The 24,506-nt window shown below is 46.6% G+C and overlaps 1 protein-coding gene across 4 annotated transcripts in view; it reads right to left on the bottom strand.

Annotated features, from left to right (window-relative positions):
• FBXW5 (F-box and WD repeat domain containing 5) overlaps positions 1 to 24,506 on the bottom strand; it is a 178,494-nt gene that overhangs the window by 140,299 nt on the left and 13,689 nt on the right. For all 4 annotated transcript variants that reach the window (XM_085610905.1, XM_085610897.1, XM_085610913.1 and 1 more), the window contains 2 exons: positions 6,333 to 6,490; positions 1,661 to 1,835 (listed from right to left, as the gene is read on the bottom strand). In XM_085610905.1, the coding sequence (XP_085467031.1) occupies positions 1,661 to 1,835; positions 6,333 to 6,490 (333 nt within the window). The remainder of the gene's footprint in view (positions 1 to 1,660; positions 1,836 to 6,332; positions 6,491 to 24,506) is intronic.

Raw genomic sequence — 24,506 nt, 5'->3', positions numbered from 1 at the left:
CCCATTGGGAATCGCAAACAGTGGTCAAAACACTGTTGTACATGCAAAATAGCGCCTCGCAAATTGCGAGTCGCAAAAGATTCGCAATTTGCAAGTCGCTATTTTGCGCGTCGTACATTCGGCCCTTAATCTCCCTGTGCCTAACAAAAATGAATGTCTGTAACAAAACAGGTGCTCTTGTAAAGCGCTCCGACACCTTTGGGAGAGTTTGCCCTATATTAAACTCCACCCAAAAAAAATGCTTAGTCAACTATACCGTACTCTGAAAATATCCAAATATATTTTAACAAAGTAGTGTAAAATTCGGGGGTCTATGAGACATATAGTTTTGAAATTGTGCATCGATTACAAATTCTTTGCAGAAAAGTGAATTGAGACCTTTCACACAGATTAAATGACTAACTTATCGGATACTTAATAAGGTTCCTGTTTAAACATCTGGAAAACGTGTCAGGTTCAAATAAGGTCAGTTATTTGGAAAACTGACTTATTATCTGAAGTATGAGAAACATTGGGTTCCAATATTTGGTGCAGGGTAGTTACATCTTGAAGATTTATACTGATTAAGTGCACACAGTGGCATTAGATCCTTGAATAGTTACATATGTTGCTATTGAGTTCATAGCTATGCTGGTGGGGCTAAGGCCAAAAAGGCAAAATGCACCATATGTGAAGCAAATGTTACTTAATTCAAATTTTTTGGAAGCAAATCACGTCACACATAAAAGACGCAGCGTACTTATCAGTTCTGCTTGACATACAGGTCTACTAGGTGATGTGGATTACAATGACATTTTTCCTTTAGATACAGTATTGGAATGCTTACCACAAACCAGTTGGTGGCAACTAAACTATAAAATATCTGTAAAAATTTGGTGGAATAAAGCTTAGCCTTTCCTATCAGAAGTGAAGAAAACAGTCTGCATTTCCAATCATAACAAAACATTTCTGAGAAAATGGGCCCCTTTATGAGCATGCCTGAAATGGGTACTTACTGACCCAGCTGTTATCAAAGGTGCTCAGGCTTTCTTATCAAGCTCACATCTAATTCAACTGGATATGTCAAAGCAGATTTACGTTTGTGGTAATTATAAACAAAAACATAGCTGAAAGGTATCAGAGTGCTGTAGAGGGTGCATGGCAAAGACACAGTCAAAATGTGAATGGAGGGTTAGCTGATTTCTAAGAGTGAACATGGACGGTTAGTGCACCATGATGTAATGTTTTTTTAAATAAGTGTGTCTTTCTCTTTCCTAAATAGGGGCAGTCCTAATTGATACGGTGATGTCATTCCAGGTCCTTGGCCAGTAGATGGACAAAGCATCTTGCTTTACGTTTTCCTATTTTACACTGGTCTCTGGTCTGATTGTGTCCTGGGTGCAGATGTGCAGAGAGCAAACTGGAATGTAATCTCCTACACACTGCCTGCCTACTTTGATGTCGTTAGTGGTGGGCAAATCTTCAGACTCTGTGACCACTATGTCCAACTACCCCATGTTCTTCACGTTTATGTGTTTTTTTGCTCTGAACCGGTCCACTGGAGTAAAAACATTCTTCTCTTCTTAGGATGTACTTGTACGCTTTCATTCAAACCTGTTATGCTTTGCATAAATAAAAGATAAAAACAAACAGCAATGGAAAATAATCACACACACCTTACCTAAACTAATGACAGCAATCTCCCCGGAGGAGGAATTGTGGGGCCCTATGAAGACCCCCGAAACAAGCAGGAGTGAGTCATCCAAGTTAAACTGAGAGAACTGGGTGTAGCTCCAGTTATAAGGCTTCATGTTTGAGCTGTGTCGCAGAGAGACTGATCGGTCATTGTTCCAGATCTGATAGAAAGAAGCATAAGAAAACCCATTAAAATGCTTGTTAATTCATAAATCGGACCAATGTGAGAACTGGATAGGACTTTTCTCAGAATTCTTCAATTTTGTACCTACTTTCTGACTGCCACGTATTTTGCCTTCTCTTACTTTGGTAACATGTTACCCATCTAGAATAGACTAAATCAGTAACACCAAATGCCTACCTATGCGGCGGTAAAGTCTTTACACAATTCAAAGAGTAAGCACCCAGGGAGTTAAAGCCAGAAAGCAAAGTAGGATTTCCATTTCAGTGCAAAGATAGTCATTCCTTTGTGATTGATTTAGGTAGACATTATCTCGCTGTCCCATGGATGGAAAACTATGGGTATTACTACCCAAGAGCACAGGTCAGTTTGCCTGGTCAAATGAGAACTAAGGGACTGGTAACTGGGTGAATTCCTCTGGCTAGTGATAAAGCTCTTGCACTAGCCATGCTTTCTTTGCTTCTAAATTTGACATTGGTAAAATGGGTGTTCATCTCACAATGACCACGAACAGACATTCCTATACCCTTCGTAGTTAATCATTTTTTCTTTTTCAGTTTGTTGGGTAATATTCAACTTCATCTTAATGAGTGGCAGCAGGGGCAATTTATATTTCTTGCAAGACAAAATCCCACAGATAATTACTCAATGAGAGCCCCAGAAAACAGCGGATGGGTCAACTTGCTCTTGTTCATAAGGCCTGTAAATGTAATTGCAGCTGCTTAGTGGGGCCACACCATTTACCCGTTTCTTTGTCCTAAGTTTACATTTAAAATGTTCTATACCCCACCCATCCCACACCCCTTAAAACACCTCAGTACACCCAAACTCCACCCTTCCTTAAATTATATAAAAACCTCACTGCCCTTAAACACCAGCCATCCATGACCCATTAGAACTCATCCCCCTAAATGACTCATCCCCGAACATTAAAATGCCTTTTCCCTATCTAACCTCCACCCATCCCTGAATGCTGAAAAACCCTGACCACCCTAAACTCCACCCTATCCTGAACCCTAAAATCCTTCGCCACCCCAGCCGCTACCCATAATTGAACCTTAAAAACCCTCACAAGCCCTAAACCCCGCCCATCCATTAACCCCAAAACCTTGACACCCATACACTACACCCATCCTTGAACCCCAACACCTCACACACCTAAACACCACTCATCCGTGAACCCTAAAAACCCCTTACCACCCCTGCACTTCACCCATCTCTGAACCCTAAAACCTCCATTCTATGCCCTAACACCAATTATTCCTGACCTCCAAGAACCCCCATCATTACCTAAAGAATGATCCAACCCTGAGCCCAAAAACCCCACAGTAGTCCTCAATTCTACCCAATATGAATGTAATGTTGGATTTTCTTTAAAATATCTTCCTTTTAAAATGCAAAAGATTTCCTTTAATTTCTGATTGTTTTGTATTTCTTTAAAACTGCTGTTCCTTAAAATTGGTTTTCCAGCATTTCGTTTCCTCCAAGGTGGTTTCTATGTTTTCGCTTTTCTATGAATTCACCTACTATCTTGTGTTTCAAGATAGGAGTAAAAAAAGCAGATGCATTGAGATTGTAATTTTAAAACTGCAAAGAAATTGCAGACTAAGCCTACTAGGTTACATGAAAGAACAAGCATTTGCAATACAATAGGTCTCACCATTACATGAGTTCAAGCTATTGGCATTGTAAATGCCTTTTATTTAGGTTTTAAAAAACAAAACATAAATATAATGCATTGGCATTAATAATGTCAATTGCTCAAACTTGCGTAAATGTGAGACCTATTGCATTGCAAATGCTTGTTATTAATGAAATGAAAAGCCCATAGGCCTCCCTTATTTAAAATGACATCCTTTTATACTGTATCTGGAATAGGAAGGGGATATTGTGACCATGGGGTCCAGGACCCACTAGGAGTGTAGTGCCATAAGGGCGTCATGGGGGCGGGGGGTGTATGTGCGCGTAATGTGCTATTTATTTTTAAAAGCAATGAATATACAATGTCTTACTGAGTTTATCCATGCCCACAAACTGCGATTTCTAGCCCACACCACGTCCCACCGACGCGCTCATGCACGCACCCACAACTTCACACACACTGACTCATGCTTGCACATACACTGACATACCTACATTTTGCACACACACATACACACATAGACACACCTACAGCTCAGCACAGCCAGGGCTCTCACACGCTGCCCGCACACACACACACACACACAGGCGAGCACATGCACAGCCAGGCATTGCACACACGACACTCACATACACACCAACATTTTGCGCACACACACAGACTCATGGTTGTACACACACACGCAAACGCATCCCAACAACTGATCTCACAAACTAACACATTCAAACACACAGACGCCCCGGAGGGCACAGCAAGCTGCATCCAGACACACCAACCTACCAGAGACTTATGACATCCTTTTATACTGTATCTGGTATAGGAAGAGGATATTGTGACCATGGGGTCCAGGACCCACTAGGAGTGTAGTGCCATAAGGGGGCGGGGGGGGGGGAAGAGTATGTGCGCGTAATGTGCTATTTATTTTTAAAAGCAATGAATATACAATGTTTTACTGAGTTATTCCATGCCCACAAACTGCAATTTGCAGCCCACACCACCCCCCACCGACGCGCTCATGCAAGCGCACACACCGACTCATGCTTGCACATACGCAGACAGACCTACATTTTGCACACACACGGTTGTACACACACCTACAGCTTAGCACAGCCAGGGCTCTGACTGACACACACACACACACACACACACACACACCCCCCCCCCCCCCCCCCCCCCCCCAGAGACTTGACCGGCATGCCACAGACTCACCTACCTATCACAGACCCCTCTAGACACACCGACCTACCATACACTGGGGTCTCAAAATCCTCTTCCACGCCATGTCAATTCAGCGCAGTAGAACACACGCACAGCATTGGTTTGGAAAACAGTGAATTAGAAGTACTGGGAACCAAATGGAAACTGCTATGCGCCAGACGTGCAGAGTAAGACTTTGTTCACTGCGCACGCGCGTCAGCCGTTTTAAGCCTCATGCAGTTTCACTTTCTCAATGTGCCCGCACAGTTTTCTGTAGAATTTACTTATGTACGCGACGTCTCTCAGCTCAACTTCCATCCTACGCATGCGTGATAACTGAAAGTTAAATGCTTTTATACGGGCAGTGACCGGCTTGCGAGACATTTCACCCAGATACAGCTTGAGCAGTTGGGTGAGACCGGCAGGTGAGTGATTCTGTGTGCGCGTACCGGGCAGATGTGAAGATCGGCCGAGCACAGTAATGGTGGCTCGCTGGTTGGTATGGGGCGGGGGTCCTGTTCTGATGAACACGCGCGCTCAGCTCGGGATGTCCTTAATCCCCCATGAGTCGGGAGCACTGGCACGTGTTCTTCCCTTCCTATGCGACTCCCTCTGGTAGGCTTTGGAACGACGTAGTGAGTATCGCGCGGGGGAGAAATAAAATAGTGGAGTATGTGAACAATCCTTTGTCACCACCCAAACGCGCTCTGGGGAAGCTGGACAGTGGTAAAGGGCCAGGGGTCAACGTGGGTAGTGAAGACGTCGAAGGAAGGAGTTGGCATTCGAGCCCATTAGATGGGGTGCGTTAAGATTGGTGATGTGGTTGAGACTGATTTGAGGCTATTTGAACGGTTGTTGAGCGGTAGTGTCTGGACCGCTACGATGACGTGATGTTGTATAGTCTTGTATCGGTGCTTATCGGGAGCACCAAATCAACCAACAGTGGCTTATTGGCCTAAATTAAGGGATGTGCTTAGGCCGGAGCAGCTTCGGGACGGCTTTTATGTTAAAGCAAACCAAATGCTGCGTCCCGCAAGTGGTGCGAGCGTGTCCATGTGGCGTCGGGCTGTATAGGAGAGCGCGGTGGGAGCGCGCATTAGCAGAGAACAGACGGCGTGAGCGTGCACATGGGCTGTCCGGGGGTGGAAAGTGCATATCTCCTGTCCCACTTCCAAACGAAAGTCGACAACAATAGATCTCACTAGCGACAGCGCTTCGCGCTGCGTCGCCAGGCGAGACCTAAAAATGTTGGACAAGGCCTCATTCAAGAATCTACATTGGAAAAAGGGGCGTGAGACGCAGAAACAGAAAGGGGAAGACTTTAGGCTATGTTCGCAATTCTCAGTTTGTAGTCACTGCTTCAAAACAAGGTTAGGTTTTTATTAATTCAAGTGTCAACTAGGGTAAAGGCATCTTGTTCCATACGAGGCTGAACATTACTTGTAAGAAGGTGCTTTTCAAATATTCTACACCTTTTTATCACTGTTGTATGTGAATACTAACAATGATTATCTTCTACTCGCTGTTAACATTTAGGTTTCACATTCATTTAAGGGAAGCAGTAACATTTTTTGCAGATATGGTGATGCCTCTTTCGCTTTACTCCAATCAATAGTTGGTTCAGAGGGCTATCCTTACCTTGACAGTACAGTCCTTTGAGCAGGACGCAAAGAGCAGCCCATTGTGTGCGAAGCTGAGGTGGAGCACCTGATCACTGTGTTCTGTCAAAGTCTGGATTTTAACGCATGGGATGGTATCATAGAGCCGTTGGAACTCCTCGTACCAGGACACAGCGGCTAAGAGAAAGAAGTGCGTATACAGTAAAACAACTACATAACACGTTTAAAACATCAAAGTGAAAGGGCATTGCACACATTTCAAATGGAGTGGTATGTAACAGTTAAAAGACCGTATTCCAGTATTCAATTTGATGCATCTTTAACAGTAGTTTAATTCCAGTACATGAGCCAGGGACTATCGTGCTACATGCCTCTCAATAATCCTAACTTAAATAGTACAGTCGTTTTTATTTAAGACAGACATATTAGCCCAGCTAAACAGTTTTCAAAGGGAAAAGTAGACTGAATTCTTATTTATTTTGCCAAACAAACTAGGATTCAACTTTGACGTGTTAAAAGCTAACATGGGTACTTTTACAATAAATTAATTGATACTGTCGTAGGTCGTCTATTTCCAATTGTTAAACTAAAAATACAGTTCAATATTAGTCAATAGCTAAATAGGATGGGACAAGAAAAAGCAAATCTGTGGACCTTTACCACACCTCAATTGTCCACTTTCTAGAACAAGAAAGTCTAGAGAATTCGTAGTAAATTGTTAAACTAATGATCTGCTGCATACAACTCATGCAGCAGAACAAAACACATATTATAATTTATTTTTTTTTAAATAGAAATGTATATATAAAAATATAGCAGAAAACTTCAACTGTCTGATAAGAAAAGAAAGGGCAAAAATATCATTAAACATGAACAACCCAACTGATTAAAATAACAACAAGCATTGACATAGCCAATGGGTCTCGCTTTTGGGACCTTATAAGTATTTAGTTATGCAGCACAATATCCTTGGTGCAATAACATCAACTGTTGCATGGCTAAAAACGTATAAAAAGGTCCCAAAGGCGAGACCTATTGGCTATGCCAATGCTTCTTTTTAGAGGCCTGGCATGCAGTTTTAAATGTAGGCTGCTAAGAAAGGTGCCAACCCGAGGGGCAAGGTCTAGAGAGAAAAAAGATAGGAAGAGAGGTGAGTTATAATGAGATAGCACCATTAGAAAGGTGAAGCACAAAGTAGCGAGGCAGGTAGAGCCGGTGGGATGAAAAATAGAAAGATATGAGAAGTAGAGAAAAAGAGGTGCAGATGAGGTAGAGAGATGAGGCTAATACAGAGGAAGTGCGAGGGAGAAGTAGAGAATGGTGAAATAGGGAGAGACAGAGGTAAGACAGATGTATTAAATGAGCGAGACATTGGAAGCAGAGAGAGTGAGCGAGACATTGGAAGCAGAGAGAGTGAACGGAAACAGTGAAGGAGATAGGAAGAGAGATGAAAGCAAAGGGAGTGATAGATGGAGTGGAAGAGGTAGGGAGAGCATTGTAGAGAAAAAAATAAAATAATGGGACAGTCGAGGGAAAGAGGACATCAATAAAAAGAGAGACCTAGAAGGCCAATAGGTGATGTAAATTGAGAGTCTAGATAGTGTATGAGAGGTGGGGAATGAGATAGAGATAGAGATAAAAATCAGAGAGGGGTGGCAAGTTGAGGTCATGAGAGGTAAGTGCTGAGGGGCACTGAGGATTATTGAAAGAGAGGTTCGACATACAGAGAGAGAAGACAAGGACTGGAGAAAGTGTCCACACTGCACTAGAGGTTCGTGATCACCCTAAATATATTTATTAAAATAAAGCATTAAGAGAGTGCACTTATACGGATTTCAGAGCGTGCACCATCTTGCATTGAAGATGACAAAAGAAGCCATTTTGGCACAATACACACATTCAGCATGCAACATTTAGAATAATGGAGCAGATTAAGAAATGTGCTTAGGCGGAGGATGAAAAGTACACTACTACTAGGGTGGCTACCGCACTGTAGGTCACTCCAGTCCTGAACTATTCACCTACAAACCAATGAATTTTAGGTGTGTTTGTGTAATTAGGTCAGTGAAAGATTAACAATACTACAATACCCATAATACATTAGGCTATCACACAAAAGTCCGGGAGTGCTAATAGTGTCTCTGGAGCGAGGTGGTCACCGTACATTACAGTCACTTTTACCAGCTGCTCTTAGCAAGTGGGCATTCGAGTGTGCGGCTAAATCAGGGTGCGGGCTGGGCTCTGGGTACTTGAGAGAGTTTCAGGGGTGAGGACAGGCTTTCCTGTGGCTGATACGACTGGTTCCATGCTCCACTTACTCTTTAGTCGATGATCCAATGCCCGATTAACCTCACTCAATTATTGCATCCCGCCACTCAACCAGGATGCCCACCGATTTAGAGCAAACAGCTGTGCTCAATAATTAAGGTATAGCGTGCACAACTTGCCAATTAAAACCAGCACCATACTGTACCTTCTTAATAATTTGCAATGCATTGTCAAAAAGAAAATGTAGAAGGATCTAAACTACAGCCAATAAATGCAGCTGCCAATGTATTAAGTGCTTATGTTTAATTTACTACGTCCTGATACAAAACGAATCTGGGAAAAGACAGAATGTTAAGTATACCCTAAAATAGGTGCCTGGAGAATTATCAAAATGCAAACACTTATATCGCAAAACACATGCCCACTAAGAGGTTCGAACTCACAACCTTCAGATTATTAGACCGAAGCTCTGCCTTTTAGGCCAAGAAGGTTCAATGAAGAATTGAAACACAAGTTTTTCAATCGGAGTGCCATGTTTTCAAGTTTCCTTCTTCAGTGAGAATACAGCACACAAAAACTTCATTTGATGTGCTGCAACAGTTGAGAATAAAAACGTTTGCACGGATTAATGGTGCTGCTGGTGCTAGCTGAGGCAGTGGAACACTTGATGATCTCTTTGAAAACGATGACATGTCCTCTGCTGGGTGTGTTAATTCTGTCCTGTCTTATAACCTTGTGCCTGGGGAATAGGTGTGGTAATGTCAATAGAATCAGGCAGGTTTCTGTGAGGAAGAGTTGTTTCAATGTGTTGTCGTGCAGCAGGTCCCATATTTCAGTAGCGTATTTATTGAGGGAGGTGTTGAGGAGAAGGCAGAACAGGGAGGGGTGGAGAGAGGTGTGTAGGTGTGCGTGGCCGAGGTGAGTGTTGTGTGCAGTGCATGTTAGGGTGGTGTGAAGGTGCAGGAAAAGTGTTGGGTGGAACATGGGAAGGCACCTTCGCAGTCGACTACCGAGGCGTAGTAGCAGCACTGGAAGGTGCATTCAAGGTTCAAGGTGAGGAGAGGGAAGCAGAGACGTAGCAGTGATGGGAGTGAAAGCAAGGGGTCTGGCGCTGGGCAGGAAGGGGTGTAAACGGGCTGTGCATCCAAGCTGCGGCGGACATGAATTAGGAGCAGGGTCTCTGGGGAAATGGGTTGGGCTAAGTAACTGGCAGGAACAGAGAAGGGAGTGCAGCATGGGAGAGGTAGCAGGGAAGGTTGCAAATTCAGGAAAAAGGGCAGGAAGAAGAGCAAAAGAGTGAAAAAAAGGAAGAGGAGTTAAGAAAGCAATTAAGTTTGAAACTCGAAGAGAAGAGCCGAGACTAAAAGATGCCAAAAGCAGCAAGGATTGAGTGAAAAGGGCAGTGAAAAATGTTAAAGAATGAAAGGCAAAAGAACAGAAGATCAGCAAAGAATGAATGAGAAGGAGTGGCAGATGCCTAGCAGATCGGCACAGAATCAGTGTAAAAGTTCAAAAAGCAGCAAAGAAAGATTGCGGAATAATGAATTGAGCACATGAAAGTGGCAGAAAGAGAATGAGAAACGCACAGAAAAGCAACAAAGAAGAAAGGAGTAATGCACAGTGAAGTAGCAAAGAAAGACTGAGAAATGCACATAAAAGTGACAAGTAATGAAAGAATGAGCAATGCACAGAAAACAGCAAGGAAAGGGCGAGAAGTGTCATCGCGAGCAAGAATTTCGGCCGCAACCGGGAGTTGTGTGCGCACGCAAAAAGTAAATAAAACAAGGCGGAAAGAGGCACGCAAGGCTTAATGTGCCTTGACAGAAACACACATGGCGGCTGCGCGCGTGCACGCGCGTGTGAACGCAAGCTCGAGGCCAGCAAAAGCCTCTGGTGGCACCTTTAAAAGCCACTTACTAAATGTATCGAAGAGACAGTGCATGCGCTGACTCAGCGAGACCCAAAAATTGCTAGGTTAGGAGTTTTAACCCAACCAATATTAATTGATATGAAAAGAATTACAGTCACACCTCACGTTGCTTTTTAAATTTGCATAGGTCATGATGTACACTTCTGTTTTCTATGAAGATGTGGTGAAGAATTTTGCTGTGTCGTCACCTGTGACTAACTAGTCATACAACTACTTTTGACAGATTAATCAATTGTCACACTTTCCTCCATTATTAAGAACACAGAATGACAACAATGGCTAGCTAGATTCTCGTTATACATCAACTAAGCAATGTCTGACACAATGCCACCATGATGTAACAAAACTGTGCAAGTAGTGACCAAACAGCAGTAGTAAACTGAAAATATTTTTGGTATTAAAGTACAAGTGGATTTTTACAAAGGCTAACCTATGTTATTTAACTGAAATGGAAGACATTCTACAAAACATGAGGAGCGTAGTGGGGTTGGGAAGATTAAGTGAAATAATATGATATGAGGAGTAAAGCGGAGGGGTTGGGAGAATAGAAAGACACGCAAACAATGACAGAGAGAGAAAGCAGAGAAGGGAAAGAACCTGCAAGAGTGAGATAAAGGATCAGAAAGGACCTAGCTTGTGGATTAAAGAGGCATGAGGTGGAATCAAGATTATGACACTGTGGTAGTTGTCACTAAGACCTCTGATAGAACCAGTATGGGCTTCTGAACAAAGTTTTGGACCCCAGCCCTCATTCTTTTACAAAATAAGCACTGGATGAAGCACACCAATGAGAGTACAACGAGTGCCACACTACACAAATCACGTTATAGCAACATTGATGGATTCTTCTACAAAGCACAAGCTAATGAAGTAGTGAAATGACTCTGGAATGCTCATCAACAATAAGCTGGAGATGTGTGGACAATAGCAAGCAGATTTCAAAACAGGTTGTCATTTTGCTTTTATTTGATGGCTTACCAACCTGGTAAACGCATACAACTGAAGAAGAGAGTCAAATTCTTTCACACAAGCATGGGCAAACCCAATTGGTCTGACTTTTACGTGCCAATGTATGCAACTGCCTATGGGCTGGGCTGTAGTCCAATACGTTACCACATTAAATCCAGACCTACTGGATGTTGCGGGGCTTGTTTTGTTTTAAGCATCTTTACGGTCTGTGTCTTGCACATAATTCCAGACTAAGCCATTAAAAACCCTGCTGCAGTGAAAAAGCAAATCAAAAACAAAACAAACCAAAAAACACAAATTTCTATGTGCGTTTATGAGATAAATAATGTGCGATTATTCAGTGTAATAATGAGATAAAATAGTCCCTCGTACATTTCAATGAAAGCACTCCAAATTAGGAAACAGGATACATCAAACAGCCATAAACATCAAGATGAGAGAGAACTGCCTCTGGGTTGGGCCAAAGCCAACTCGAAGTAGATTTTTAAGATAGCAAAACAGTCAAGCAGACAGATTTCCAGTCAAATCAAACCTAAATACTATAAGAAGCCTTTTCATTATAGCCCATCGAAACTTGCCCAGAGAACTTGCCCAGAGAGTTAACATAATTGTGGGTTTGACATACAGGGCCTCCACATGGTGGACTGAAGGTTATTGGGAGCTGGGCCTTGTTAAACAGCCGCTCTGGAAAGAGGTATGGGGGCTGCATTAATCTATTTCAGCAAGGTCCGGAATTTGCTTTAAAATCAAAAACTATAATTGAATGCAGTCTTTGTTACTGAACTGGTTTACCATTGACAAAAGTCCTTTTTGGGTCATTAAACTGAAATATCTAAGAAAATGCGGAATAAGTATACCCAGAAATCTAGGAGAAGGCGGTGCCATTACACCAACTTTAATGCATCCCAGGGACAATCATCAAACCAAAACAGGGTCTGGTTTCAAGAATGATAAAGAAATATGCCTGGAGTATGAAAAGTTACTTCTCTCAAGTATGTTTTTATCCGTCCTACAATATTTACCTGTGGAATTAGAAAATTGAATTTTACAAAAATTATTAAGATTGTGTAGTGCTGGATGAAATGTTCTTAATGTTTTAGCTATCTCAGCTGTCCTTTTAAACGTTATCCAACAAGAAGAAGGGTCAAGGCACACAAGATCTGCACTCGTGAACACAGAGTATAAGGAGTGACAAATTGGCATGCACTGTGGTGCAACAGACCAAAGAGGTGACCCTCCTACACCTCTATAAGGGAATCGCTTCCCAACACTAACATCCAAAAAAGTGGTTTAGAACGCAACTCAAAAGTCAATTTTTTCTTGTACACATTTTTAGTCCCTAATGCACAATTCAGAATTGTAAGGCATGGTCATCTCAATGAACAAATGTGAAAGTCGTTTCGTCTTCCAAAAAGTCTTTATTCATCCTCTTTATTTAATATTACACAGCATACGAGCAGTAGCCAACGCGTTTCGTCCACCTGTGACTTCTTCAGGGCTCAATATGCAAGTGGTCATCTCGCATATTCTTCATGTTGTGATATATAACAAAGGAATATGGTATTTAGGTTATGTGGTGTACAGTTGCTCCACTAAAGTAACAGCGTGGCGTCTGGTTTTAGCAACTGTACTCCACAAACCTAAACACCATATTACTTTGTTATATATCACAAAATGAAGAATATGTGAGACGACCACTTGCATATTGAGCCCTGAAGAAGTTCCAGATGGACGAAACGCGTTGGCTACTACTTGTATGCTGTGATTTTAAGAAAAGATGATGAATAAAGACATTTTGGAAAAGAAACACAGCTATATGCAAATCAGTCTTTACCCTATGCCTCATGGGAACATGTCCAGGGAAGACATGGCTTGGCAGTTCGGACTGGACTGTTCCCATGAGGCACAGGGTGAAGACTGATTTGCATATAGCTGGGTCTGAACTGGGGTGGCAAAGTGAGCTAAAGAATGATGATGGATTCAACCCAGATCTTTGACTGGGGGTGAGTGTTTGAAAAGTTTCAGCACTCCGTCCGTCATCTCCTTGGGTTTCCTTTGTTCGCCCAAAGTTGGCAGGGTATGCCCAGATGTGGGTCCCTAGCTCACTTTGCCACTGGATTCAAGCTAGCCTGGCTGAAGAGGGCTGTGAGCCCGAAACCGGTCCCAGGATGCTGGTTTCTGGTCCACAGAAGACATGGCTTGGCAGTTCGGGCTGGACTGTTCCCATGAGGCACAGGATCAAGACTGATTTGCATATAGCTGTGTCTGAACTGGGGTGGCAAAGTGAGCTAAAGAATGATGATGGATTCAACCCAGATCTGTGACTGAGGTGAGTGTTTGAAAAGTTTCAGGACTCCGTCCGTCATCGCCTTGTGTTTGCTCAGTTTAAAAATATTAACTGCATCTGTCCAATAAACAGGTCTACATATTTCGGCCAGTATGACCTCAGTGGTGTTGTGGACTTCCTCAGGACCTCGATGTCAAATGCTACTGCGTTTCAAAGTGATAAAGTGAAAACAATAATAATAATAAAAAACACTTGAAGGTGTAATATAGAACAAATACAACCTACAGCACCAGTAGTCTCACTTTTGGTGAATTACGATATACTGGTGGTAACCTGTTGATTACGAGTAAGACGCCCCACCTCACCTGGCAACAGCTCAGGACGGAGTGCACCACTCTACCCGTCGGTACCCCAGACTTTCAAGAGCTATGACCGCTATGGTTAGTTTTAGTTGAATTTTCTGCACTGCACCCATCACTCAAGTACTTTAGTGCTTTACAACTGCTGGATTCGAGTAGATCCTGTATATTAGAAGTATCTAAAACATCCCTGAGCTCCTCCCTCACAGTGGGGGGGGGGGGGGGCGGGTTGGAGCCCTTGGTTGCACTAGGTGCTTCAGCCAAGAGGCAAAATACCAGATGATGAAGCATGCCACTTCGGTGGGTGATGAGATTAAGTCCTTATTGAAGGAATTCTCCTTTCTATGATTGGGAGCCTTTGCTTGTGTCTTCCGTTTTTGTTACTAGTGCTTTTCGAAACCCGTTAGACCCGAGGATAATGGTGTGTTTAGTAATAGTTCTTTTGGGGAATCTATCCGCACCGGTCTTTAAACCTCCCTTGGACCCTGCACTCCCGGTTTGTATTCTTTTTAAAAAATAGTTTATGACACACTTCACATTCTAAACTATGTGGACTCCAACTCATCCACTTTGACCTATCAGCACTGTGAATCACTCCAAATTCCAGAAAACTTGTAAAGGGAAATTTTATCTGAATAGTTCAGTTCTCAGTTTCAGCTGGTCATACCTGAAAAATCACAAAAAAAAATATAGAACTCTCTCTCTAACCCCGAAAAAGACGTTCCCCAGGTTCGATTATCACTCCTACTCTCCAACAGACGTATGAAAATTCTTGTTTCCAATATAAGCCATATTAACATTGTTAGAAAACCCCGGGCAACCGGGGTTTAGCAGTCACCCGGGGGTTTCCCAGCACAAGGGGTAGCTTGGCTCGAGCGGTCGGGGGTCAGGCACCGTGTTAAGCGTACGTCACACCCTCACAATAACCATGCGTTCATCCGTTCCAAAAACGACTCTACACCGTAAAAATTTATGAAAATATATCTGTGTTTATCTTGTTTTCTCTTAGTTGCAGGTTAAATAAATAATAACACACTTACAGTACACAAAGCTTCTTCTGTAAAAAGGGTAGGTCAAATAAATAAGCTCAGATCATAAATAATCAATGAATAAATAGATGTGCATAAAATACATAGGCAAATAAATACTGTGAGGGAATAATACTGTGAGACAATAAATACTGTGAGACAATAAATAGGATAAATACAAATACAATACTCTCAATAAATATAAGCCATCAACACACTTTCAAATCAGGTCACATTTGTGAGGTACTATGGGTTGATTTGGCCCAATCACAGCTTGTGGTTATGTGGATGGCCTGAGGGTGTCTCACCTAACTTGGATAAGGCTGAGGCTAAAACTGAGGTAGATCAAGGGTAATCTAGGAATCTGGCTCTCCCAAACTACACAACCCCTCACACAGGTCACTGTATCAGTCTCAGTCCACCCCTGGCACTCCCAGGCTGGTCCTAACACCTCTCTAGCCCCTAGGTTGGTCTCTTAGGGCTCCACAGGGCCTTAGGCGCCCTCTATTCCACTTACTGCCCTCTTTATGAACTTCCGACTCCGCTGGAGTCGTGTCGACGCCGTGAGGCGGTTCCGGTTCGATGTCAGTTCTTGTCGACGCCGTGAGGCGGTTCCGGATCGATGTCGGCGGGCGGCCTCGGCTCGATGTCGCTGTGCAGCCTCGATTCGATGTCGGTCTCCGGCGTCACAGGGACACGATCTCCCTACTTCCGGGTGTCTCCGGAGTGCGACCTCCACTCCCGACCTCCGGTGCTCTTCCCTTCAGGCTCCGGCGACTCTGGAGTGCGATCTCCACTCCCGACCTCCGGTGCTCTTCCCTTCAGGTTCCGGCGACTCCGGAGTGCGATCTCCACTCCCGACCTCCGGCACGATTCACCTCGGTCTCCGGCGACTCCGGAGGGCGGACTTCACTCCCCCGTCGACGCCGCACACTCGACCTCAGGTGACTTCCTCCTCGACCTCTGGTGTCTCCACGACCTCCGTCGGCGCCCTCTCTCGACCTCTGGCGGCTCCGGGTACAACGTCTGCTTTCCAGTCAGCGCCGCTTCTTCACCTCCGGCCCCAGGTCTCTAGGCTTCTCGGCGTCGGACTCCAGGAAGATACCAATAGACAGGTCAGGAACTTGCTGTTCTTTACTTCCAAGGCCTGTTCCGGCTGTTCAGGTCCTTGAGTTGGTTCTTCTTGACTTTATCCCACACAGGGCTCCAGGCTGGGCTCAGTCAGTAGGGACTAGTATCAAGGGTGGGTTTCTGGACCCCACTCCAGGCACAAGTTTCCACCCCTGCTGCCTCACTCCTTCCTCCTTCAGTGTTGTGCTGCTCTTCCTTCACCAGTCAGGTGCCAACTGCCAACTCCAACTGCCAACTCTGAGCTGGCTTCCCAACATTCTAAACCTGCCTCACACTGCCACTGGGTTCTAGAATGTTCTGGAAGGTACTAGTAGGTTCCAGTGATGTCACAGGTGACAATGGGTGGCCACCATTTTGTGTTTCAGGCCCTCAGACAGAAGTTCCAGGGGTAGGGAAAATGGCTCCCTGACCCTGCATCAACACTAAAAAAATCTGGTGGTTCCCAAAAAGGAAAAATACTAACAGGGTTTTGAGGCAAAAGTGGGACAAAATAAATAATGATGAGGAGGGACCACCCAAAGGGCTGACAGGTCTAACACGGGTCCCCCCCAGCTGAAAGTGGGGAGAGCTACCCAACCCCTTGGGAGTTCTCATCACTAAGGCGGAAATACCTTGAGAGACCGTCTGCATTGGCGTGGTCCACTCCAGGCCGATGTTCCACCTGAAAGTCCATTCCCTGTAGGGAGATAGACCACCTTAGCAACTTGGGATTCTCCCCCTTCATCTGCATCAGCCAACGAAGGGGTCTGTGGTCGGTCTGAACTAGGAAGTGCGAGCCAAACAGGTATGGCCGCAGCTTCTTCAGAGCCCATACCACTGCAAAGGCTTCACGCTCTATTGCACTCCACTTCTGTTCCCTGGGAAGTAGTCTCCGGGATAGGAAGACCACGGGTTGATCCAGACCCTCTTCATTGAGTTGCGATAACACTGCCCCAATGCCATGTTCCGATGCATCCGTCTGGACAATGAACTCCTTGGAAAAGTCTGGGGCCCGTAGGACCGGGGCCTCGCACATGGCTTGCTTCAGTTTTACAAAGGCCTGCTGACAAGCCTCCGTCCAGACTACCCGTCGAGGTTGTTTCTTGGACGTAAGCTCCGTGAGGGGGGCCACAATGGTACCGTATCCCTTCACGAAGCGGCGGTAATATCCGGTGAGGCCCAGAAAAGCTCGGACCTCAGTCTGAGTCTTGGGGGGTTCCCAGGCCATGATGGCCTCGATCTTCGCCTGGAGGGGTTGCACCGCTCCCCTACCCACCAAGTGTCCAAGGTACACTACCGACCCCTGCCCGATCTGGCACTTGCTGGCCTTGATCGTTAAACCAGATTGTCTCAGGGCCTGGAGAACAGCTTGCAGGTGACGCAAGTGATCCTCCCAGCTGTTACTGAAGACGGCTATGTCATCCAGATAAGCAGCAAAGAAACTATCCATTCCAGTGAGGATCTGGTTCACCAGACGCTGAAACGTGGCAGGTGCGTTCTTGAGCCCAAAGGGCATCACACAGAACTGGTAGTGGCCTTTGGGCGTGGAGAAGGCTGACCTTTCCCTAGCTCCGTCAGTCAGAGACATCTGCCAGTACCCAGAAGTAAGGTCAAAGGTACTTAGATATTGGGCAGCTCCCAGCCGGTCAATCAATTCATCCGCCCTTGGGATCGGATGAGCATCAGTCTTGGTTACTGAGTTCAGTCCCCGGTAGTCCACACAGAACCTCAGTTCCGGTTGGGCACCCGGTGGTGCGGCTTTTGGTACTAGCACCACCGTACTGGACCAGGGGCTGCTGGAAGGTTCGATCACTCCTAGCTCCAGCATCTTAGTGACTTCACTGTGAATGCTGGCCTTCACCTTGTCTGACATCCGGTAGATCTTGGACTTCACAGGTGGGCTGTCTCCTGTGTCCACATCATGGACGCACAGGTGAGTCCTACCCGGAACAAGGGAGAACAACGAAGAGTACTGTCCCAGGACCTGGCGGCAGTCCTCCTGCTGTTCAGGAGTTAGAGATGGGGAGAGAATCACTCCCTCCACCGACCCAACCTTCTCTTGAGACGCAAACAAATCGGGGAGAGGCTCGCTTTCCACGTCCTCTGCTCCGTCAGTCACCATCATCAAAATGACTTCGGGCCTCTCGTGGTGGGGTTTGAGGCGGTTGGCATGCAGCACCCGTAGGGGCTGACGAGGGGTCTTCAGGACCACCAAGTAGGTAGCCTTACCCTTCTTCTCCAACACCTCAAAGGGTCCTGACCAGCGATCCTGGAGGGCGCTAAGCTCTCCTGGTTCGATCACCCACACCTTCTGGCCAGGCTCCAACTCCACCGGGTGAGCGTTGTGGTCATACCACGCCTTCATTACTGCTTGGCTGGCTTCCAAGTTGTCAGAAGCTTGCTTCCACAACTTAGCCATTTGGCTCCGGAAGGCCAGCATGTAGCTCATCACGTCCTGGGGAAGCTTTCTGGGAGTTCTTTCCCATCCGTCTCTCACCAGGCTGAGAGGTCCACGCACAGGGTGCCCATACAAAAGCTGGAAGGGGCTGAAGCCCACTCCCTTCTGTGGCACTTCCCTGTAGGAAAACAATAGACAGGGTAGGAGGACGTCCCATTTCCTCCGCAGGCTTTCAGGCAGACTTCTGATCATGCCTTTCAAGGTTTTGTTAAACCTCTCCACCAGACCATTGGTCTGGGGGTGGTAAGGAGTTGTGAACCGGTAGGTCACTCCACACTCCTTCCACATGGCCCGCATGTATGCTGACATGAAGTTGGTCCCCCTGTCGGACACAACTTCCTTGGGAAAACCCACTCGGGTAAAGATTCCCATCAGGGCCCTAGCCACAACAGGTGATGTAATGGTCCTTAGAGGTATAGCCTCTGGGTACCGTGTGGCATGATCCACCAGAACCAGGATAAACCTGTGACCAGCTGTAGTAGGCGGATCTAATGGACCCACAATGTCGATGCCCACCCTTTCAAAGGGGGTGCTAACGACAGGAAGTGGTTCCAGGGGAGCTTTCAGCTTCACCCGTTTTCCCACTGGCTTGGCAAGACACACATGTCCGGCAGTAGGTGTCGGACGACACTTTCATTTGAGGCCAATAAAAGTGTGGGACAAGACGGGCGAAGGTCTTGTCTTGCCCCAGGTGTCCTGCCAAGGGGATCTCGTTAGCCAATTCCAGTAGGAAGGCTCGGTAACGTTGAGGGACTACTAAGGCTCGTGACGATCCATGTAGGGGTGCCTTGGGTTCACTGTAGAGGAGGCCATCCTCCCAGTAAAGGTTGTAGTTCCCCTCAACATTCCCTGCTGCCTGGGCTTCGGCCTGTCGCCTCAGTCCCTCAAGGGTAGGGCACTCCCTCTGGCCCTTGCAGAATTCCTCCCTGGTCGGCCCTCCCTCCACGTGCCACTCGGCCGGGATGGGTAGGTCCTCCAGTTTGGTAACATCCCCCACCGCGGACTCCTGGTCCACCACCTCCGGTGGCCTATCCGTCACACGGGGCGCGGATGCCGAGGCAGGCTCCTCCTATCCTCGGTTGTTCCCTTGGTCGGCAGCCGGCTGTGCCTTTGTTCCAGGCTCCAGTCGAAACAAACTCCCTCTCCGGGTAGTCGCGGACCCTGTGCTAACACAGGCCCAGTCAGGTGTACCCAGCATCTCAGCATGAGTCCGGTATTCCACCTCCTTCCAAGCATTGTGCTCCATGTCATTCCCCAGTAGACAATCGACCGGCACGGCAGGGCTTACGGCAACTCGAAGTGAAACTGCAACCCCCTCCCATTCAAAGGGAACCTCGGCCACCGGATAGTGGCCGGTTCTGCCGTCAGCCATCGCGGCTGGGTGGAGTACATCGGGAATTACCTGCTCTGGAGACACCAGTTGGCTACGTACCATAGTCATACTGGCTCCTGTGTCTCTCAGAGCCTCCCCTCTTTGGCCGTTGATGGTGACCCACTGCCCATACTTTATGGTATTTGCGGGCACCTGGATCTTTGGAACCATCTCCCGTTCTCCCAGGGACACTAAAGTGACACCCGCCCACTCCCTTCCCTTAGTTAAGGGCATCTCCTCCCCGAGCACTACACTAGCTACTCCGGGGGCCTTTCCTCCAATGGGAGGGGGTGGTCTTTTCGGGCACTTCGCATCTCCCTTATAGTGTCCGACGCCACCGCACTCGAAGCAATGGACAACCCTTGGCTGCTGACTCTGGCCAGGATTAGGGTTTCTGGGTGGGTTAGCCCTGGGGTGAATCCTATTCCCTTTCCTTGGAAGTTATTTTGGGGGCCTTTAGAGAACTCCTTTTTCTTTTCCCCTCCCTCTTTCTTCTGGGGGGCGCCCTGTCCGGCCTTTTGAGTATCCCCTCCAGTCCCCCTTGTGGACACCCGGGTACTAGCCCAAATGTTCGCCTCCTCAGCAAGCTTCCGGGGATTGGTCAGCTTGCTATCCACCAGGTGTTGACGCAGTTCAGGGAAACATTTTTCGAGCAGGTGTTCCTTCAACATTAAATCAAACAACCCCTCGTAGTCCCTCACCTCACTGCCCTGAATCCAACCCTCTAATGCCTTCTTTGCATAGTCCAGGAAATCCACCCAATTCTGTGTGCCCAGTTTGTGGCTACCCTGGAACTTCTGTCTGTACTTCTCGGGTGTTAGTCCAAACTTTCTTACAAGCGCCACTTTCATGGTGGGGTAGTGGGTCTGCTCATCCTGCTCTAGGGCCAATAATGCATCCCTACCAGCTGGAGGCATGTATTTGTACAATCCCCCTCCCCAGTACTTCTCTGGCACCCCATGGGCCCTTAAAGAGACCTCATAGGCCGCTAGCCACTTGGCAATATCATCCCCTGCACTATAGCTAGCTACTATGTCTTTTGGCAGATAGGGTTTGGGTTCCCTGGTGATTTCTTTGTCTTTGCTGCCACCATTAGGAACAGTGTGTGCCCCGACTTGTAGGATCTGGAGATCTATTTCCCTCAGCCTCAACTCGTGAGCCATCCTCTGTCCCTCCTTCTCTTTCTCCAGCTCCGCCAACTTCCATGTGAGCTGTCTTTTCTCCCTCCGGTCAGTTAATTCTACTTCTGATAAGCCACCGCTAGAGACAGTGCTGCCCTTCCTGGAAAGTGTTCTGGGCCCCGCTAACAGGTTCCCCACCTCAGGTTGGTACAACCCAGCCCCCTCGCTAACAGGCTCTCCATCCCTGTCCTCCTGCTCAGCCTTACTTTCCCGTCGTGCCTCCCCCCAAGCCCTCAAGCTGGTCTGGAGTTCAGCCTTCTTGGCACCTGGGGGACAATACACCCCCTCTCGCTGACAAAACTCCCTGAGTTGGGCCACAGTATATGTTTCCAGGTCTTCCAACACAAACTCCATTTTGCCCACTCAGACTAGAAGACAGGTGTTTACAGAAGCTATGCAGGGGGGTACCTTTTGTAATACCTCCTCCCACCACCAGAGTAAATTTGGAAAAAACAAAACTCAGAATTAGGAAGTCCGCTTTGAGAAAACTCCCGGTGTAGGCCTATGGACTACCCACAGTTATTGTCGAGTGGACGCAAGCACAGCTCTATCCCACCGCTGAACACCAATTATGTTAGAAAACCCCGGGCAAACGGGGTTTAGCAGTCACCCGGGGGTTTCCCAGCACAAGGGGTAGCTTGGCTCGAGCGGTCGGGGGTCAGGCACTGTGTTAAGCGTACGTCACACCCTCACAATAACCATGCGTTCATCCGTTCCAAAAACGACTCTACACCGTAAAAATGTATGAAAATATATCTGTGTTTATCTTGTTTTCTCTTAGTTGCAGGTTAAATAAATAATAACACACTTACAGTACACAAAGCTTCTTCTGTAAAAAGGGTAGGTCAAATAAATAAGCTCAGATCATAAATAATCAATAAATAAATAGATGTGCATAAAATACATAGGCAAATAAATACTGTGAGGGAATAATACTGTGAGACAATAAATACTGTGAGACAATAAATAGGATAAATACAAAGAATAAAATACTCTCAATAAATATAAGCCATCAACACACTTTCAAATCAGGTCACATTTGTGAGGTACTATGGGTTGATTTGGCCCAATCACAGCTTGTGGTTATGTGGATGGCCTGAGGGTGTCTCACCTAACTTGGATAAGGCTGAGGCTAAAACTGAGGTAGATCAAGGGTAATCTAGGAATCTGGCTCTCCCAAACTACACAACCCCTCACACAGGTCACTGTATCAGTCTCAGTCCACCCCTGGCACTCCCAGGCTAGTCCTAACACCTCTCTAGCCCCTAGGTTGGTCTCTTAGGGCTCCACAGGGCCTTAGGCGCCCTCTATTCCACTTACTGCCCTCTTTATGAACTTCCGACGCCGTGAGGCGGTTCCGGTTCGATGTCGCTAGCCGGCCTCGGCTCGATGTCAGTTCTTGTCGACGCCCTGAGGCGGTTCCGGATCGATGTCGGCGGACGGCCTCGGCTCGATGTCAGTTCCTGTCGACGCCGTGAGGTGGTTCCGGATCGATGTCGACGGGCGGCCTCGGCTCGATGTCGCTGGGCAGCCTCGATTCGATGTCGGTCTCCGGCGTCACAGTGACACGATCTCCCTACTTCCGGGTGTCTCCGGAGTGCGACCTCCACTCCCGACCTCCGGTGCTCTTCCCTTCAGGTTCCGGCGACTCCGGAGTGCGATCTCCACTCCCGACCTCCGGTGCTCTTCCCTTCAGGTTCCGGCGACTCCGGAGTGCGATCTCCACTCCCGACCTCCGGCACGATTCACCTCGGTCTCCGGCGACTCCGGAGGGCGGACTTCACTCCCCCGTCGACGCCGCACACTCGACCTCAGGTGACTTCCTCCTCGACCTCTGGTGTCTCCACGACCTCCGTCGGCGCCCTCTCTCGACCTCTGGCGGCTCCGGGTACGACGTCTGCTTTCCAGTCAGCGCCGCTTCTTCACCTCCGGCCCCAGGTCTCTAGGCTTCTCGGCGTCGGACTCCAGGAAGATACCAATAGACAGGTCAGGAACTTGCTGTTCTTTACTTCCAAGGCCTGTTCAGGTCCTTGAGTTGGTTCTTCTTGACTTTATCCCACACAGGGCTCCAGGCTGGGCTCAGTCAGTAGGGACTAGTATCAAGGGTGGGTTTCTGGACCCCACTCCAGGCACAAGTTTCCACCCCTGCTGCCTCACTCCTTCCTCCTTCAGTGTTGTGCTGCTCTCCTTTCACCAGTCAGGTGCCAACTGCCAACTCCAACTGCCAACTCTGAGCTGGCTTCCCAACATTCTAAACCTGCCTCACACTGCCACTGGGTTCTAGAATGTTCTGGAAGGTACTAGTAGGTTCCAGTGATGTCACAGGTGACAATGGGTGGCCACCATTTTGTGTTTCAGGCCATCAGACAGAAGTTCCAGGGGTAGGGAAAATGGCTCCCTGACCCTGCATCAACACTAAAAAAATCTGGTGGTTCCCAAAAAGGAAAAATACTAACAGGGTTTTGAGGCAAAAGTGGGACAAAATAAATAATGATGAGGAGGGACCACCCAAAGGGCTGACAGGTCTAACAAACATCTTGTATCATTTAATGCTGACAGCATTCTACTCTATGGGAAAATGTCTGCCCTAAAATGTGTAATAAACCTGGCTTGCGTTCTTGGTGATATTCAAGCATGGCTAGAGCACCATCACCTTCAAACATTATATATCACGCTTGCAGTGCTGAACTGCAGCTTTTTTATTGTGGAATAAATGAAATACTTTGGACAAAAATCTTAACCTACAAGGCCACATCTGCTCACTGGCCCCCATGGACACAATTTCAACTCAAACCCATTTGAGAGAGGATACCATTTACCTTATATCTGGTTATCAAACAAATAGTTTAATTCTTTGTTCTATTGTTGGTTTAAGGTAACTTGCTTCTCAAAGGGATTGCAGAACTGCATCTTGCACCTCTCAAATGAGATCTATATGCAGCTGCTGGACCACAAGCTCGAGAAATCGGACTACAACTTGACAGTTCTGAGCTTGGTGAAGTTGTTTTTTCTACAGAGGTAAAGAGTATCATCACGAAAGTATAATTTATATGTCACTGTACTCTGGAGACCCATAACTATCTTTCTCAGAAAACAGCAAATCGCAGATAGCCAATCCCATTGGAGATCCGACACCTTTCTTAAAAGTATCACTGTATAATGGCAATCAGTACTTTTCAGAAAGAGCACCCAGGGAGCTGAACATCATTTCATCACTCAACAGTACAACAT

The sequence above is a fragment of the Triturus cristatus genome, chromosome 1_2 (genome assembly GCF_964204655.1).
Source record: "Triturus cristatus chromosome 1_2, aTriCri1.1, whole genome shotgun sequence".
Classification (NCBI taxonomy): domain Eukaryota; kingdom Metazoa; phylum Chordata; class Amphibia; order Caudata; family Salamandridae; genus Triturus; species Triturus cristatus.
Note: the sequence above shows the minus strand (reverse complement) of the source record. Positions and strands in the feature narration are given on the sequence as shown.